Source organism: Mauremys mutica, chromosome 4 (genome assembly GCF_020497125.1).
Source record: "Mauremys mutica isolate MM-2020 ecotype Southern chromosome 4, ASM2049712v1, whole genome shotgun sequence".
Lineage (NCBI taxonomy): Eukaryota > Metazoa > Chordata > Testudines > Geoemydidae > Mauremys > Mauremys mutica.
This window is the reverse complement of record NC_059075.1, coordinates 110,184,691-110,204,749: the sequence shown is the minus strand read 5'-3', so window position 1 is coordinate 110,204,749 and position 20,059 is coordinate 110,184,691. Positions and strand designations below refer to the sequence as shown.

At 40.7% G+C, this 20,059-nt stretch overlaps 1 protein-coding gene across 1 annotated transcript in view; it reads left to right on the top strand.

Annotated features, from left to right (window-relative positions):
• LOC123369012 (mucin-2-like) overlaps nucleotides 1–20,059 on the top strand; it is a 58,420-nt gene that overhangs the window by 26,372 nt on the left and 11,989 nt on the right. Inside the window, exons 24-34 of the mRNA XM_045014390.1 lie at nucleotides 1,176–1,415; nucleotides 3,214–3,370; nucleotides 4,555–4,683; nucleotides 5,358–5,514; nucleotides 6,763–6,803; nucleotides 7,668–7,787; nucleotides 8,855–8,884; nucleotides 12,413–12,851; nucleotides 14,061–16,368; nucleotides 17,951–18,119; nucleotides 19,147–19,394. Of these exons, the coding sequence (XP_044870325.1) occupies nucleotides 1,176–1,415; nucleotides 3,214–3,370; nucleotides 4,555–4,683; nucleotides 5,358–5,514; nucleotides 6,763–6,803; nucleotides 7,668–7,787; nucleotides 8,855–8,884; nucleotides 12,413–12,851; nucleotides 14,061–16,368; nucleotides 17,951–18,119; nucleotides 19,147–19,394 (4,038 nt within the window). The remainder of the gene's footprint in view (nucleotides 1–1,175; nucleotides 1,416–3,213; nucleotides 3,371–4,554; nucleotides 4,684–5,357; nucleotides 5,515–6,762; nucleotides 6,804–7,667; nucleotides 7,788–8,854; nucleotides 8,885–12,412; nucleotides 12,852–14,060; nucleotides 16,369–17,950; nucleotides 18,120–19,146; nucleotides 19,395–20,059) is intronic.

Sequence of the window (20,059 nt, the reverse complement as noted above, 5' to 3'; positions counted from 1 at the left end):
AGACAGTGAGCTATATTGCTAGGCTTGATCTCTCAAGCAGTGGTATAGGCCAACTTATATTTAGAGGCATTTCACTATTAAATCACAATTTATTCATTATATATGACCCTTAATACCAAAGAAATGGCTAAAACATTGTAATTCGCCAATAGAAGACAGAAGAAAAAATCACAAGATTGCCACAGACTAACCCCAGCTCTCAAATAATAATGCAACATATTTTACCTTGGGGAAATGCAGTTGTGGTTCAAGTAGTGCAAAGTGTGGCAACATCTCACAGCCTCTGTGTAAGGGACCTGTCTGAAAAGAAACTAAAAGTTCTTTATTGATGAAACGCTTCCAACTCGGACATCTTCCCTTATAAAACATTTGATTTGTTTAACAAGAGACTCAACCAGCCCTTTGTAGTGTTGGGGGCTGTGCACACATTTTAGGACCCCATACTTGTGCCCATTTATGACACTGCTTAGTTTGTTTTCCTAAGCAGTAAATGTTTTCATGACACTTTGCTGGAAACCTTAAAGTAGATTGAGTAGGGTTTAAAAAAAATGGAGGGAGGAGAAAAAATGAGGCAAAAGATTCCTAGTTTTTATTGCAGCCACATCCTTAACTAGAAGGATGCCAGCCAATCAAAACCCACTGAAGCCACTGTACTGGCTTTTAAGTTTTATTCAAGGATGCTTCATTTTTTCCTTATTCCATCTTACTCTTGACAAACAATGGAAATCTGCCTTAAAGATGATCACCCAGCTCTTCAAAGTTAACATTTAATAGACTTAGGGCTAAAATTTCAGTGCATTGTGTACTGGAAAATTTAGTCATGTGACTCCTATTTATATTAATAGGACTCATGCAGCTAAGTTGCTGCATACCACAATGCACTGTAAAGAGATGGCTTGTTGTCAGGTGAGAGAAGTGTAGCCACTGTTTGGATCCCTATAAGTTGAATGGGAGGCTGCAAAGAAATATAGATATAGTTACTAGATACTGTATGTAGCAGGAAGGGAAGATAAACACATAAAAATAAGTTTAACTTATACACATGATTTTGAAGTAAAGATGAAAATAAGTAAGTTACAGGGAGAAATTGGTTCTAACTCTACTGGTGCTCACTTACTGGGCAAGCTGAAAATCTGATGACATGTTCTGAAATCAAGCAACTTTTGCTTTTTCAGGGCAAAATCTGTGGTTTGTGTGGCAACTTTGATGACAAGTCCAACAATGACTTCACAACAAGGAACGGGCTGCTGGTGACCAATCCTCTGGAGTTTGGTAATTCTTGGAAACTGTCTGGCACCTGCCCTGATGTGGTGGATGAGATCCTGCCCTGCAGTCTAAAACCTCACCGCAAGTCCTGGGCAGAGAAGGAGTGCAGCATCATCCGGAGCGAAGTCTTTAAAGTTTGTCACAACAAGGTTAGTAGAGAGGTTGATGGCTACTACCTACAGGTGAACCTCTGTGCAAGGGCACAGAGGAAGGCTGAATTTGCACATCTGAGTGAGGGAATAGTTAATCATAGTAGCCTCAGAAGTTAGAAACTGGAAAAGACCTTTGAGATCATCAGGTCCATCCCCCTGATAAGAACAGGTACTACACTTGAAAGTTAGATGTTCAAGCACCCGCTATTCCTTTGGATACTCAAACCAGGGATTTGGTATGTTTTCATAGATTGGACTGAAGCATCCATTTGTTCTAATTTGGGAGAAATTCCCTGCCATGGTATTGTTTGTGAGCCACACAGAAGTAATACTCTGTTTACATATAGAATGGAGGTTCCTTTCTAGCGTGCAGACTGGGAACCCTATCCAATACATCACTGGGTTTTTATGGATCCTCCCCATCTCCAATCGCAGATAATGGTTCTGACTATGGACAGACTTTAGATGTTTCCATCTGTTGCATTGCATTCTTCTTGTTTTAAGTGATAATTGGTATCAATCAGCTCATAGTTTAAGCATGCTTACATCACTCTATCTCATATTAAAATGCATCCAAATCATAATAACAAAACACAGTGTTCTAGGCTCAAGGTATACATAGTGTTATGTAATTTATCTAAGCCATGTCCCTCAATTGAAGTGTAATAATAATTTAATAATAATATCAGTTTGCACTTAGAGTTTTTCAAAGTGCTTTGCACACATTATAGGTATAGGAAGAATCACAAAGAGTCATGATTCCTGCTGTTCTTGCATATGCTTTTAGGCTTCTTTCAGTGGGGGCATAAAACCCAGTTTGGGTTCTCCCACTGATCATCCAAAGTGGAAAAAAAAGCATTTGCTAATGTCTGACAGGATGCAGGTATAGAACTGTCTCTGCTTCTTCTCTGCTACCAGATGGTATGTCTGGCAGATGTACACTACTTGGCTGATTAACTAACTGAAGAGAAAATTTCATTGACTTCAGTCAAATTTTCTTTTAGATCAGCAGTAGTATTAGCAGCCATAAAGTAGAGTAGATTGGAGGTGGTGATAGAATCAACAGATTAATTCACTTTAAAGAAGAAGAAGAGAACCTGAGTGAGGTTCTTATGGCACCCTGAAGAGTGTCCAAGCTAGTCGCTTGTAAAAGGAGGATAATTTAAGTGAAGGGATTTTTTTTTTGAAAGCTGAAGTATGCTATCCTACTAGCAGATAGGTTTAGAAGGGAGGCTTAACAGAATTGTTTTCAGAATGTGTTTATTGTTAGAAGAGCAGTTGTAAAAATGACATCTAATTGTCTTATTTTTATTCTTCATCAGCAACTTCCATGTCCGAATAATTCAATTTGCCAGTCAAACCACATTTTTTCTAATCACCAGCTTTGTAAATTCAATAAAGTGTTTGTTTCTACTTTGTGCATCATATTTATTGATAAAGAGTCTGGCTTCAGAACTCAGCTGACAATTGTGTTGATAATGCAGGATGCAGAATAGAATAAAATTTTGCTTTGACATTGGTACAGTGGTCCTGTGCTGAGAGTAATAATTTTTGTCATTAAGCTAAAATGATGCACATCAGAAGATATGGTCAATGCACAAGACATTTCTTTTAGTTACCTTTTTTCCATAACCACATTTGAAGAAATTAAGAAAAATTAATGGAAATTAACCTAGCTCAGATCTGCTACCTGACAGACAGTAAGCAACTTCTGGTCTAAAGGGTTTCCATCTGAGATTCCAAATTGGAAACAGAGCTCTGGTGTTAACAGCTGCCAAATGTATTTCCCCAACAGGTGGACCCAGCTCCATTCTATGAAAATTGTGTTCATGATGCCTGCTCCTGTGACAGTGGTGGAGACTGTGAGTGCTTCTGTTCTGCAGTTGCTGCTTATGCCCAAGAGTGCATTAAGGCTGAAGCTTGTGTCTTCTGGAGAACTCCTGATATATGCCGTGAGTAGCCTTTAAATATTCCCCACTGAGTACAACAGGACCTATCAGAATAATACCACAAAGCCTTTAATCACTGCAGCAGTTTGTTGACACAGGGTTGTATGCTATGGCACACAGTGGAAAGGATTCACCATCACAGTATAAGCAGATGCCCATTATTGTATTAATGAGTTCAGTGTATTTAAATTGTCACTATGGGTTGACCCTTAAATGACATTTCAAATGATCCTTCCCATTGTGTGTGCCTACTGGTGCATTGACATTCCCAGCATATTTATCTAGTCAGCAAAATCTCCCACCCAGAATTGTTTCTCTTTTTTTTTTTCATTTTGTGTATAGCACAGTAGCCTGTGATTAGTCCCACTAGGTCAAACTATGTTTAAGTTATACTCATAAAACCCCATTGACTTCATTTTAGGCTACTGTATGTGCCTCTTGCATATAGCTACTGACACCAAAAGTCAAGCTGGGATGGTGATCATCACAATGGGTGTACTAAATGAGTTATGGGAAACACTTCCATCGATCCAACCAGCAGGAGCAGTAACTAAGCTTTTCACAGTGGGGATTTGTTCTGACACACAGTATATCACTTCCCATCTCAGAAATCTTGCAAATTTTATTCTGTAGCCATGTGGCAAGTCACACTGGTTCATAGGCCATATGGTTTGAGGAATTTGGTTTTGAATGTGTTAAGCTTTTCCCCATTCACATCTTGTTATGCACCCATGAACAAAGTTCAGGTTTGAAGAGTTTGTGCGTGTCCATGTGGGTTTACTGGGAGGAGCACCATGTGACTACTCCATATGATATACCGTATCTGGGTGAAACTGATTTCAGCCTATATACACCATTAGCCCTAAGGGTTTGCAGATGTCCAGAGAAGTTAAAAAAAATAAAAATCACAGCACTCCAACAGATAGCTTGAATTCAAAATTGGTTCTGAGTAGTTGTGTGATTTCAATCAAACATTTGTTTTCTGCAACAGTGGTGTTAAATATGAAATCTGAGTTTCATGTATTCTGTATTCAGGTTCAGTAGGAAGAAAAAACCCAGGTCCCATGTGTCAAGGGAAATATTGCTGCCAGTGCACTGTGTAGGGTCATTTGGCTGGCATGGTCAGAGGTGGGAATGGGATTCTGTTCTGTCAGCTGTTTTTTTGATCAACTTCTGTTTTCTATCAGCAATATTTTGTGATTACTACAACCCTCGGAATGAGTGCAAGTGGCACTACGAGCCTTGTGGCCGTCATATTATGACCTGCAGGATCATTAACAATGTCATCTCCAACTTCTCATTGCCATATCTGGAAGGTAAGAAACTCCTGATTGTTTTTGTATTGCATATCATGAAGATTTAGTTAAAATGTTACTTGATGGAATTGCAGCTATTAGCTAATAAGACCTATTGATTGCCTGGCCATTCCAAAATCTATAATCTTGCACAAATATTTGGTGTGGTGTAACATACTGTTTATTGACATCAATGGGGATGATACATATTAAGCACATGCCTGAGTATTTTCCTGAATTGTGGTATAAGATTGATCCACCATCCCCATTGACCAATACCATTTTAAGAGTACCTCAAGGGGGAGAAAAGATTCTTACTGTGGTAAAGAAAAACTAGAATTTTATTGCTTATTTCTTTTAAACTTTTTATTTATTTTTGCTATGTCAGCTACAAATTGCTGTAACTGAGATACTGTAGCATTTCTGTATCCTTGCAAAAAGAAATAACTGATATCTCAGCCATTGTAGTGCTTATAAATATTGGCTTCTTAATGGATGGATCAATGGGAAATATTCAGGATTTACAATGAATAAGTCACCACTTTTGGAAGTGCTCATCATCCAGGGCCTCATCTAGAATCAGAAGGAGTTTTTTCATAATTCAGTGGGCCTTAGATCAGGCTCCCAGTGAGAATGTAATCACTAAGTTAACAGTTTTTATTAATATTACAAAATGGACCATTTGTGGTCAACAGGTTGCTACCCCAGATGCCCTAAAGAAAAGCCCATTTTTGATGAAGACCTCAAAGAATGTGTCACTGAAGTTGAATGTTCTGGCACTTACTGTTATGTAAATGGCAATCGTTATGAAAATGGCTCAAAAGTACCCACAGAAGACGATTGTCTGGACTGGTATGTGGAAATACAAAAGTGATGGAGCAATGCATATTTAGACCTTGATTCAGGAAATCACTTAAGTACATGCTTAAATCCCATTGACCTCAATGGAACTTCAGCACACGCTTAACTGCTGTTGTGAACAGACCATGCTGTCGTGTTTTCCTGAATGAAGGCTGTAATATTACGGATTACCTGCAAGAACCTCGGTATGAATTGGCCCTTCTCCATATAAATGCTGATTTACCACAGATGAAGATCTTGCCTTACAAAAATAGTGGGTGGGGGGAACACCATAGTTACAATACAGTCGGATTTCAAAGGAACGCCATCTATTTCTACTCACATTTCTCTTTGTGCATTTTTTTTACCTGCAATTGTTGGAAATAATTCCGCAGATTGCTATAACTGGGAGAGACTAGAGAAATAAAAGTACCTATATTTTTTTCAACTTATTCACATTGTGAATTTAACAGGACATTGCGTATAGTCATTTTCAATTATTCACTAAAGTCAGTTGCACCTGTTGTTCATGTATGTCTTTCATGCAACAGCAGAGGAGAGATTTTTTTTTTTTAATAGAAACATGTGGCTGTAAAACTGCAAAAATTGACAGGAAAACTCAAGAGCAGATGTAGTACCTGAAACTATTTTTAACTCATGTTTTGAAATTGATTGTATTTCACATTGATGATGGCCCATTAATAAATCTTTTGATAATGGCATTAAATATTACTTTAAATATGTCGTATCTGGAAATTACACGTAGAGCAGCCCTTACACTGTTCTAAGTTTTGCCAGATAGAACCAGCTAGGGGGTCACTGAAGCACAGATGTCTCTGGCCATGTTCCCTCACACCCTCAGCCCTCCTCAGTATACCCCTGATCAGTAATTTGTTGAGATATAAGGATGCTGTGCAGCAGAGATGGAGCAAAATGGTTTAAGAGAGCAGTGGCTGTTAGTCATATTATATTTTCCCTGCTCTTGATAGAGGGTAATTAATTATCTCAAGGAGAAGTGTTTGAAGGAAGGAAAGCTGGTAGTTGTGTTGGGAGAAAATAGCAATTGTTGATGTTGGAGTAAACAACTGCCAAAGAAATATCCAGTCTCATGAGGTGAAGTTTGAGTGATAAAATAGTTTTTAAGTTTTTAGTCTCCTAGCCCCTGCTATAAATTAATTGCAGGGATTCATGGGAAATTACTGCAGGGGCTGCAGTTGGTTTGCAAAAATGTTTATTTTGACTGAATTATTTTTCTTTTAGTATCTGCATCTCACCAAAAGTGACGTGCACAGATGTACCAGGTAAATTGCATTTTATTCTTTCTGTGAACTGGAAAGGGAAAGAAAAGGAATGTCACATATCTCGTCCATCTGTCTCCACAGGAGATTTAGTAATGATTTTGAATGATTCTTTGCAGTTCTAGCCAGGATTGCACGAAAGAAAAATTGGGTAACACTTTATAACCTCATAGTCATCACTCACACATCCAAGGATATGACAAGAAAATGAATTAGGCTGATTTAAGATCAAAGTGTAACAACTGCCCCTTTCTTTCGGTGTTGTTAAAACAATGCTCCTTCCCCAATATCCTAACTATTAATTTTCAGCTCAAGCCACTTAACCCTCAAGAACATGTCGTATTTTATAACAGGTTCATTATTATTTAGATCCATCACCGTATTAGGAAGTATTTTAGTAACCCTGCTTCTAAATGAAATTTCTATTCTTGCTAATTAGTTTATGTGCCTCACCTACATAGGGCTTTATTAGATATGTCTTAGCTTCCTCTTAAATGCAAATATAAATTAATGAGGTTTGCATGGTTTAGCTTTAGGTATAGCTCTTAGAGGTGCACCTCTCACACACTCAAAAATATCAGATTTACCTTAAGCACTTTCATAAATGTCTCAGCATGTTATTGCTCTTGATCATTTCATAGAACAACTTCACAATGAAGCTAATAGGTAATAATTGGAGATATACCAATCTCCTAGAACTGGAAGGGACCTCAAAAGATCATCGAGCCCAGCCCCCTGCCTTCACTAGCAGGACCAATTTTTGGCACAGATCCCTAAGTGGCCCCCTCAAGGATTGAACTCACAACTCTGGGTTTAGCAGGCTAATGCTCAAACCACTGAGCTATCCCTCCCTGCTCTTTTTTGCAGGCTGTCCCACAACCACTACACCCCCTACTACCACACCCACAGTCACCACCACCACCATGCCGACAACTACTACAACTACCACTGTGCCAACGTCAACTACTACAACAGAGACCACAACAGGTAAGAATTGAACAATAACTATAAACTATAGATGGAATTGCCTTAACAGCAGAGATTCATTTAATAGTTTCAACTTTCTTTAGCCTTCCAGAATTTGTCACAAAATTCTATCAAATATGGTATTACCTGAATAAAATCACTCTTTTTTTGAAACATTATACATTTTGTCCAGATACAGTTCCACCTTCTAATTTAAATTCAGTTGACATTTTAAAAGTACTGTATATATTGAATGCCAATTGATTTTGAACTTGATTTTTTTTAGATTTAACAATAAAATAATAGATACATATATTATTAATAGGAACAAATCCTGGCTGTCGTTTACATGGGAGGAAGGGGCATTTTAAGTCCCATTATTCCTGTGTAAGCTGGTTCCACACCTGCCCCATCAAGCCTCAGAAGGCTGAAACTATTATTAAAGAGTGCACAGAGCATCTCTATGGCTGCTTTTTAGGCAGGTGATACCAAGCCATTCATGGATTAAGAGTTAATGTAATGATACTCTCAGCATCCCTGCCCAAGATTAGCCATGTGGCTATCGTTCCTAGGTCTCTCCCACATGTAAAACTTCAATGGGAGGAGTGATTGCTGCCTCTCTGAATATGCATAATATTATCATATTTGTATGTATTCTGTAATACCAGTAAAGTTCCAACATGGATGCACATCTAATACTTTTCTCCTTGAAGGTGTTTTACAGATAGATTGCATAGACATTTGGCTTCTCATAACTGTTCATAACTATGCTTCTGCACAGCTTTATCATGCTGAACTCAGAAAGCTTTGAAATACTACATGTTGCTCTATCCTGCAATGCGGAGAACCTCAGATATTGGTGTAACTGGTGCTCTCACCATGATGAAAATGTTCCTGAATCACAAGGTCACAGCTGGGAGTCTGAAGCAAGTGTTGTAAATCTTTGGGGCTAGTGCACTGATGGAAGGTGCCCATAGTGTCTTGGACAAAAATCTTGAACTGAATGTTGGCGGGTTTTTAAACTACTGTTTTCATTTCTCTGGAACTCTTAGGACTGTATAGTGATACTTATTATTTTTCCATTGCAGTTACCACCACGACCTCTTCAACCTCTACAAGTAAGTTTATTTATTAGGAAGCTCCTCATTGTGAAACATGCTGGTAGACAACAAGGGACAAGGAGGAAAAAGAGATAGCGAGGCAGCAAAGAAATACATTTTCATTTTAGAATGGTAAAAGAATGTGTGTGTGTGTGTGCGTGTGTGTGTGTGTTTCATCCTTGCATTTTTTTAATTAAGTGGCAAACCGGAAAGCTTGCTTTTAAACAGTCAGACAGCTCTAGACCTGCTGTAACCAGGTATGATTCCCATTAAAGTGTCTAGGCCTTAATCAGTGATGACGTAAAGGCTGGTGTAAGAGAGCTGGGAGTCAGGATCTCACTGAATGTCAAATCTTTGAAGTTTTTACATGGTCCAGAAAATGGTGATTAGAAACCTATGAAAAAATCAGTATGTGCAACTCCTCAGCGATATATGATAATTCATTAAACATTTAACACAGAGCTAGGAAATTCCTTGTCATCTCCGTTGTAGTTTTAGGACAAAAAGTGCAAGGTGATGTTTTCTCTGGGTTTATCTGTAATAATAAAGACCAAGTCCCAGGGGGCCTGATTCCAATACCTGTCTGCCTCAATTGTGAGATCAACATTTACTGCTGCTGGCCAGAGTGCACCACAATTACAACTACCACTCCCAATGACCCCAATCTTTACAACCACAACTACCATGAACTCCCCAACCCTCCCCTCACAACTACCACTGGGTTCCCAAATCCTACACACACAGCACAACTACCACCAAGTGCCCCCAACCCTCAAACCCATAAGTATAGCAACTAATGAGCCCCCAACACCCACAACTACCATGAAGCCCCTAACCCCCACACCCACCAATACAATGACCATTGAGCCTCCAACCCCCACACCCACAAGCACAACTTCCACCAAACCTCCATACCCACCACCATAACTACTACCAGGCCCCCAACCCCCTACACTAACCACCCTGCACCACACCAGCAACCACTATCAGCACTGAGCCGCCCCCAAAACCCACTCCAACCATCACACTGCCAACCAGCACCATTTAGCATCCAACACACACTCCAATGCCAACACCAAAACACCACTATAACTAGTACCACTAAGCCTCCAACCACTAAAACTACCATCATGCCATCATCAAATATTATAAGCGGAACTACAACCAGCATTTCAACAGGTAAGCTTTGAATGATAATTGCCCACACTTAATTATAAGAATAAAATTTTGTAAGTGTTGATGTGATTCTCATTAACCTTAGTTAACCAACAGTAAAAATTCTGACAAAGTAAGGTGGCAGCTACAGACAGAAGTGTCCTAATAGCAGGGATTTATTTAATGTGTTCATCTCTGCTTAGCCTTCCAGAATTTCTAACAACAACAATCACAACAAAAAAGAAATATAGCATCAACTGGAAAAAATGCCCACCACCTTTTTTATTTATTTGAACATCATACGTTTTGGCCTAGATACCCTCTCACCTGCTAATTTAAATGTAATTGATATTTTAAAAAATATGTATTGCCAACAGATTTTGAACAAGGTATTTTTTGAGATTTAAGAATAAAATAATAGCGACTTGTATTTTCACTTGGAACAAATCCTGCCCCTGGTTTACGTGGGGATAAGAGGCATATTAAGTTCATTATTCCTGTATAAGCACGTCTGTCCCACCAAACCTCAGGAGGCTGAAACTGTTATTAAAGAATGTGCAGAGCTTCTCTGGGACTGCTTTGTAGGTAGGTGATTCTGAGCTACTCATGGGCTAAGGAGTTAATATAAGTATGCACTCCGTGTTCCTGCCCAAGACTGGTCATCTGACTATTGTTACTATGTCTCTCCCACATGTAAGGCTTGGGTGGGATGAGTGATTACTAATCCCTGGATATGCATAATATTTATCACATTTGCATGTATTCCTTGATATATGCAGCCCTTGATTCCACCAGTCCTGGACGGGATTTTCTGTCCTATGGTGTGAATTCCACTGAATAATACTGATGTTCCTATAAAAAAGGACACCACCTTCACGTAGAAAAGTGGAATTTAAAGAATCCACATCACTGTGAGGATGAGTTGATATTGCTCACTGAGAGGAGTGAAAGGATTGTTCTTATGCATAACCAATGTAGGGATTTTGGAGGAGGTTAGAGGGGACAAGGTCGGGTAAGGCTTTTTGTGCGCTTACTTACTCTGTATGATGCTACAGTCTCTGGCTCACTATTGTGGGGGCAAAAGGCCTCCTTTCTCCCTAGATTGTGATGAACCCTTCAAAAGTGCACAAAGGTGGGAGGAGAGGTGGTGGGAATGAGATCCCTCATACATCTGGGCAAAAAGAGAACCAGGTCACAAAGACCAGGGTGTCTATTACTAGCAATGACACTGGACATATCCCAAAGTGGAGGAGAACATGGCTCTGCTGTTGTGCATCCCTCGCACAGTTAATTGGAGCAAGGCTGCACATAAGGAACAGATGCTGCATCCTTTTGAAGGGTTTTGTATCCTCCAGTCTGCTATGTTCTCCTTGAGAAGCCCAGAGGCTTTCCAGTTGAGGCAGCCAGAATGCATCTATGGAGTCCAGCCGGTTTATACCCTCACTCCACTGCTGCAATTGCTCTGGATTTAGGATAGAATCCTTTGTGTTGTAATGAGGGATGTTCTCTACAGTCTATATTTTATATAGCTTAGCATATTTTGGATTTTCTCAGAGAGTTTATTATCTCTGAAAACTGTGTGTGTGAGAGAGAAGGTATATATATTTAATACAGTTAAATTTGTTTTATAAATAATTTGGATATTTATATCTGCTCTCCTTTTTCCCCACTTGTGTCATATCCATCAGTAACAACCACAAGTTCCATTAGAAGAAGTATTGATTCCACACAAGTATGAATGTGTATTTGTTTAACTCTCTGCAGCAGGACTTACTGACTATATTTTCAGTATATGCACAGCACAGTGACTGCAGACTGAGGCTTGGTATTACAATATCTGAATATGCCCCATGGCTACTTCTCTATCCTGGTGACATACTACCTCAGGATACTGTCTACTTTGGGCGATGAAACACTGCTTTATGGCTACTTTGTTCTGGGTCATTATACTATATCAGTTAATTCATTGTAGCAATAACAAAATTTAGATGCGAGTTGCTGGAAAAGCAACTAACAGCAGGGTGTGAGATAAAGTAGGAAGTGCCTACTTGATCTTGTTCCCTCTTCCATTCTACTCTTACATGCAACTGTTCATGCTACATTGTTTTCTGTGCATAAGAAACACCAATTTAGCACATTCACAGTGTGATTCTGATCTTGAACTATTTTTAGGCAGTTTACCTCCATGCACTTGAATTGAAGCACTTGTGACTTAAACTGGTGTAGATGAGATCATAATCCTGCTCTCATGTCAGATCTTTGTGTTTGCACTAATGATTTGGTTTGGACCAATGTACATCCAATGAGTCACCCTCAGCACTGCTTACTTCACTACTATGTCATGCATGTTTCTCTTCTTTCTGAAATATATGTTCCGTTGTTGTCTTGCAGCACCATGTTCACCTCTATCTCAATATTGTTGGTGGTCTGACTGGATTAGTCTGAATAAGCCAAAATATGGCCCAGAAAATGGTGATTATGAAACCTATGAGAAAATCAGAGAATGGAACGCCTCAGCGATATGTGAGAATCCACTAAATATTTCATGCAGAGCTCAGCTATTTCCTGACGTCAGCATTGAAGATTTAGGACAAAAAGTGACATGTGATGTTTCCACTGGGCTTATCTGTAATAATAAGGACCAAGTCCTGATTCCGATATGCTACAATTATGAGATCAGTGTTTACTGCTGCTCATCATTTTGCTCCACAACTACATCTACCACTACCACAGCCTCCACCACCACTGAGTCTCCAACTACCACCCCGACAACCACTACAACTAGCACTATCCCAACATCAACTACTACAACCGGGACCACAACCAGCACTTCAACAGGTAAGTATTGAATGGTAACTGCCCACGCTTAATGATAACCACAAAATTCTGTAAGTGTTCATGTGATTCTCATTAGCCACAGGTAACCATCATTAATAATTCACATATTGTAGGGTGGATGCAGATGCTATAGTCAGAATTGTGCTAACATCATAGATTTATTTAATGGGTTCATCTCTGTTTAGCCTTCCAGAATTTCTAATAAAATATTATATGACATACAGCATCAACAGGAAAAATGTCATTTTTTAACATTATACATGTAGTCCTAGATGTCCTTCCATGTGTTAATTTAAATGTAATTGATATTTTAAAAATATCTATTGCCAATGGATTTGAAACAAGGTTTTTAGAGATTTATGAATACTAAAATAGAGACATATATTACTACTTAGAACAAACTCTGGCCAAGGTTTACATGGGAATAAGAGGCATGTTAAGTCCCTTAGTCCTGTGTAAACTGGTTCCACAGCTGTCCCTCCAAACTTCAGAAGATTGAAACCGGTATTAAAGAGTGCACAGAGCAATTGCTGTTACTGCTATTTGAGCAAGTGATGCTGAGCTGCTCATGAGCAAAAGAGTTAATGTCTATTATGACTATATCAGAGGGGTAGCCGTGTTAGTCTGGATCTGTAAAAGCAGCAAAGAGTCCGGTGGCACCTTATAGCCTAACAGGTTTTGGAGCATGAGCTTTCGTGGGTGAATACCCACATCGTCGGATGCATGTATCTGATGAAGTGGGTATTCACCCACAAAAGCTCATGCTCCAAAACGTCTGTTAGTCTATAAGGTGCCACAGGACTCTTTGCTGCTATTATGACTATATCTCTCCCCCATGTAAGGCTTGAGTGGAAGGCTTGATTGCTGCCTCACTGGAGATGCATATAATTATCACATTTGTCCTTTTCCTAAATATATGCAGTCCTTGATTCCACCATTCCTATGGTGAATTATAGTGAATAACACTGATGTTCTTACAAGAAAGACACAACCTATGTGAAGCTGAGGTAGAATTTTGAGACTCCACAACGTAGTAATGCTCTGTACAATCTATATTTATGTCACTTAGCATAGTTTGGATTCATGGTACCTTCTGTCAAAGAGATCATTATCACAAGAGGCAACATGGTAGGAGTAGAATATGTATTTACAATAGTAACTTTTTTTTTTTGCAAATGATTTGGATATTCATATTTGATTTCCCTATCACCACCACCACAGCAATTACTACCCCAGAGACGACAACACCTACCACCACCACCACCACAGAAACAACTACCTCAGAGACGACGACACCCACCACCACCACCACAGAAACAACTACACCAGAGACGACGACACCTACCACCACGACCACTACAGTAACGACTACCCCAGAGACAACGACACCTACCACCACCACCACAGAAACAACCACCCCAGAGACGACAACACCTACCACCACAGCAACTACTACCCCAGAGACGACAACACCTACCACCACCATCACCACCACCACAGAAACAACAACCCCAGAGACGACGACACCTACCACCACGACCACCACTACAGTAACGACTACCCCAGAGACAACAACACCTACCACCACCACCACAGAAACAACCACCCCAGAGACGACAACACCTACCACCACAGCAACTACTACCCCAGAGACGACAACATCTACCACCACCATCACCACCACCACAGAAACAACAACCCCAGAGACAACAACACCTACCACCACGACCACCACTACAGTAACGACTACCCCAGAGACAACGACACCTACCACCACCACCACAGAAACAACCACTCCAGAGACGACAACATCTACCACCACCATCACCACCACCACCACAGAAACAACAACCCCAGAGACGACGACACCTACCACCACAGAAACTACCTCAGGGACGACAACACCTACCACCACCACCATGGAAACAACTACCACAGAGACAACGACACCTACCACCACCACCACCACCACGGAAACAACTACCACAGAGACGACAACACCTACCACCACCACAGAGACAACTACCACAGAGACAACGACACCTACCACCACGACCACTACAGTAACGACTACCCCAGAGACAACGACACCTACCACCACCACCACAGAAACAACCACCCCAGAGACGACAACACCTACCACCACAGCAACTACTACCCCAGAGACGACAACATCTACCACCATCATCACCACCACCACAGAAACAACAACCCCAGAGACAACAACACCTACCACCACGACCACCACTACAGTAACGACTACCCCAGAGACAACAACACCTACCACCACCACCACAGAAACAACCACCCCAGAGACGACAACACCTACCACCACAGCAACTACTACCCCAGAGACGACAACACCTACCACCACCACCATCACAGAAACAACTACCTCAGAGACGACGACACCCACTACCACCACCACCACCATCACAGAAACAACTACACCAGAGACGACGACACCTACCACCACGACCACTACAGTAACAACTACCCCAGAGACAACGACACCTACCACCACCACCACAGAAACAACCACCCCAGAGACGACAACACCTACCACCACAGCAACTACTACCCCAGAGACGACAACATCTACCACCACCATCACCACCACCACAGAAACAACAACCCCAGAGACAACAACACCTACCACCACGATCACCACTACAGTAACGACTACCCCAGAGACAACGACACCTACCACCACCACCACAGAAACAACCACCCCAGAGACGACAACACCTACCACCACAGCAACTACTACCCCAGAGACGACAACATCTACCACCACCATCACCACCACCACAGAAACAACAACCCCAGAGACAACAACACCTACCACCACGATCACCACTACAGTAACGACTACCCCAGAGACAACGACACCTACCACCACCACCACAGAAACAACCACCCCAGAGACGACAACACCTACCACCACAGCAACTACTACCCCAGAGACGACGACACCTACCACCACAGAAACAACTACCTCAGGGACGACAACACCTACCACCACCACCACTACTGAAACAACTACCCTAGAGACGACGACCCCTACAACCACCACAGCAACTACTACCCCAGAGACAACAACACCTACCACCACAGAAACAACTACCCGTGAGACGACGACACTTACCACCACTACAGTAACAACTACCCCAAAGACGACAACACCTACCACCACAGCAACTACTACCCCAGAGACGACGACACCTACCACCACAGAAACAACTACCTCAGGGACGACAACACCTACCACCACTACAGTAACAACTACCCCAGAGACAACGACACCTACCACAACCACCACCACCACTGAAACAACTACCCCAGAGACGACAACACCTACCACCACCGTCACCACCACCACAGAAACCACTACCCCAGAGACAACAACACCTACCACCACCACCACAGCAACAACTACCCCAACAACGACAATACCTACCACCACACCCGGAATTAGATGTCCGTTACCTAATGGTACTTTCACTAAAGTAAGTATTTTTCATGTTTTTATTATATGTCTATGAAAGAAGACCATGTTGTACTACTATTTTTGCAATTTGGAGGATACAATCGTGAGATATTTAATACATTCATTAACATGGTGATCCTCTGTTATACTGGGTATATAAAGATTTTTCCATCTGTGTCATATTAATTTCTTGGCTATTGTCATGGCACTCAGTGACCCTTTCCCTCATTATGGTATCTTAGACACTCATGGCATTCTTTGAATTTAAGCTCTCAAGTGGCATTTCTTCAAGAGATTGTATCACAGTGCAGAGCTGTGAAGGAGCTTTGATGAAAGAGTGACAACAAGGTATCTGACCAGGAGCAAATTCCACCTTCCATACCTTCCTCTTTATCTTTCTAGTGTTTGTCAGAATGATTATGCCAAAGTATTAACTCATCTACCAACCCAAATCAGTCATGAACTGTATCCTGGATTAGATTTAATGGGCCACATCCTGAATGGCACAGAGAATGTGTTGAAAACCTGGAACTCCCACTGAAGTCAATAGCCCAGCCCCTTTCTGGATTGGCCCAATACCTTCTCAATCTGTAGCACATGGCTGCTCTCTCCGAATCAGTTGAAAATGTCTGAGTCTGAAACAGTGGTACTCAGCCTTATAGAGACAAAGATCCTCTTCATCACCAAATGCAGTTGCAGGGAGACAAAAATAACCATGCTTTGACATACTGACAATGTAACATAAACCTGTATTGTCATGATGCATGGATGTGAACATCTCAGGACATTGCACCAGAATTACTTTGTGTCTCACTGTAATTCCGTTTTACATGATCAGATCTCCCTTCCATTTTGGCTCTTTGTTCTGGGAAGGGGCATGTTACTCCAATCTTTTTCCATTTCTAATTCCATCTGGAAAGAAACTTGAGGCACTTCTTGTAGGGCCAAAGAGGGGTCTTGGCAATGCCAGTCCACTTTCTTTTTTGCCACTGTGCTCTGCCTTGCATACATCAGGTTGCATGGGGACCACTCCTCTGATCAAAAGGCCTCTGAAGCCAGGGATAGCAAGAGGAGCTCAAATTAAACAAATTTATTTGCTTCTAGCAGCACAAGGTTGGAATCATTGCACTAATGACTTATTCAAGTGTACAAAGTTTTTACAGGCACGGCATATTCACCTGCTTTACTTTTTGCTTGTGAAATGCGACACACAAAATACATTTGGATCCATCTATTGGCTGACTGATGATACTGTTTCCAAAAAGACTACTAGTAGTCAATAACTCGGGTGCAGCTGCTGTTTTACACTGCAACCCAGGGAAGGGAAATCAGAATAAAACCTTGGTGCCAGGCATTGTGCTCATAATAAATCCTTTACAGTTAATAATTAACAATGTAGCAATCTCATTTTACAGACCTCAATGACAGTACTGAATGTGGTGCTTTATTCTCACTTTAAAATATTTGTTTGGGATAAAGATGTTGGCAATATAAAGCTGTGTAAAATATCCAGAAATCCATTTTTCCCCTTTATTAGTCTGATTGCTTCATTATAGATCTCACTGTTCCCCCTTTACCCCTAACTTCTGTCTTAAATCCAGCCAGGTGAAAGCTACTGGCCATGTAACTGCACCAAGTTTATATGCGATATCAACATTGGTTGGGTGCCGGTTGAGACTGTATGTGAACTTCCTCCTAAGCCCACTTGTGTCAATGGGCTCGCTCCTGTGCTGGTGAAGGGTGAATGCTGTTGGCACTGGGAGTGTGACTGTGAGTATATAGCTGGAGGGATATTTTTATCTCTGATGGACCAATAATAGTTTTAAGAGCTACAATATTTGTAATGGGGGCAAGTGCTGTGCAAGTTTAGCCCCTCGTGTTCCTAGCAATGCAATTCAGTCTTAACTGTAGTACCACTTGCTAGCTTAGTCCTTGGTTTCCCCCCCCCAGCTCTGCCACAGCACTTGCTTTTAACAATGGTTCATGAAATGCTATATTCCTTAATCTTTCATTTTACCTTTTTAGTCTATTAAAATATTTGAATTATTCAATTACAAATTAATATGTGTGAACCCTTGATATAAATTAAGGTTAACAATGAAAAAACGCATTCATATTTTGTTCTTCAAATTGGCTCTGGCAAAAAAATTTTCATTATATAATCTCCACAGACCTGATTCTATCACTTAATTACTCATGTCGACTGGTAGCTCACTACACGAGTAGTTCCATTGAAATAATTCGGCGTAAGGTACTACATGGCAAGAGAAAAGTGGTGGAATGTGACCCCTATATAATTACATTAAAGATGAGTCCAAGCTGCTAAGTTTGGCTCCTGAGCCAGCTGCTTGACATTATCTTGAACTCTTTGATCCAGAAACTGGGCTGGAGCTCTCACAAGCACAGGCCTACTTGTGAGATTAATGGCGCTTACTGATTTCAACTTGGTAGGAAATAGCAGAACAGCAACCTTTTTCAGTTTAACATCCTGTCTGAAATCTGGAGATCCAGAAAATGGAGAATGGAAAGAGAAAGAAAGAAAGAAAGAAAGAAAGAAAGAAAGAGTTCAGCTTCTTTAAATATGGAAAAAAAGTTCCAGTTTGAGTCCAACTGAGGTCTTAGATTAATTCTCTTTACCTTATCTATAGTTAACTTCATTCAGGTTCTCTCATTCCTATTTGACTCCAGTGCTAGTAGGGTAAATTGGTCTTCCACTTACTAAAGACTTTATTCATAGTCCAGCTCTGCTTCTATATGTTACCATACGCAGCTAAACTAACTCTGAATCTCTTGGTAGGCTATTGCACTGGCTGGGGAGACCCACATTATGTGACGTTTGATGGACAGTACTATAGCTACCAAGGGAATTGTACGTATGTCCTGGTGGAAGAGATTAACAAAAAGATTGACAACTTTGGGGTCTACATTGACAACTATCACTGCATTGCACAAGACAGAGTGTCCTGTCCACGCACACTCATCGTGAGACACGAGACCCAGGAAGTGCACATAAAGACTATCACAATGTTTCCTCTCAAAGTACAGGTATTGCAAAGTGACTAATAAACCAAATGTACATGCTCAACTGATATTGATATACAGCTACACTTGCCCTCACTTAATCAGATTCACATCTTTATATGCTAGTGGCACTCAAACCTGATAACTTTGGTGGCAGCAATGTTAGGAAAATGTGATAATTGTTCTGTGGGTTGCTTTGAAGGAGTTTTATAGGGACACTACTTCATCTGCATATAGAAAGAGATAATCCCCCTCATCCCATTTCTAAACTCAGATCTTTACAATCCCCTGACCCTTCAAAACATGGATTATAGGAAGAATCCATTTTAGCTGACAACATACAATGGAATAATGTATTGTGACTTTTAAGGATTTTAATGTAGATAACAGCCCAAAGGAATAAATGTTATAGTATATAAAAGGGTTTCCAATGAGCAAGGATCATCCCATTGTCTTTGTAAAGCAGGATTGAGGAAGGGCACTGGGTCATTTTGGGGTTTGAACAAGAGGGCATATTTGAATTAGAGATGGGAATCAAAGTGGTAGACCAAAATGTTTCTAAAAGATACCCTCAACAGGCCAATGGCTTGGTGATAATAGTCATACCTCAAGATGGGTTAAGATGCTTCCATTTTTTATTTTTCAAGTGAAGGGCTGTCATCAGTTTTATGTCATCGTTTAGCCTCCAT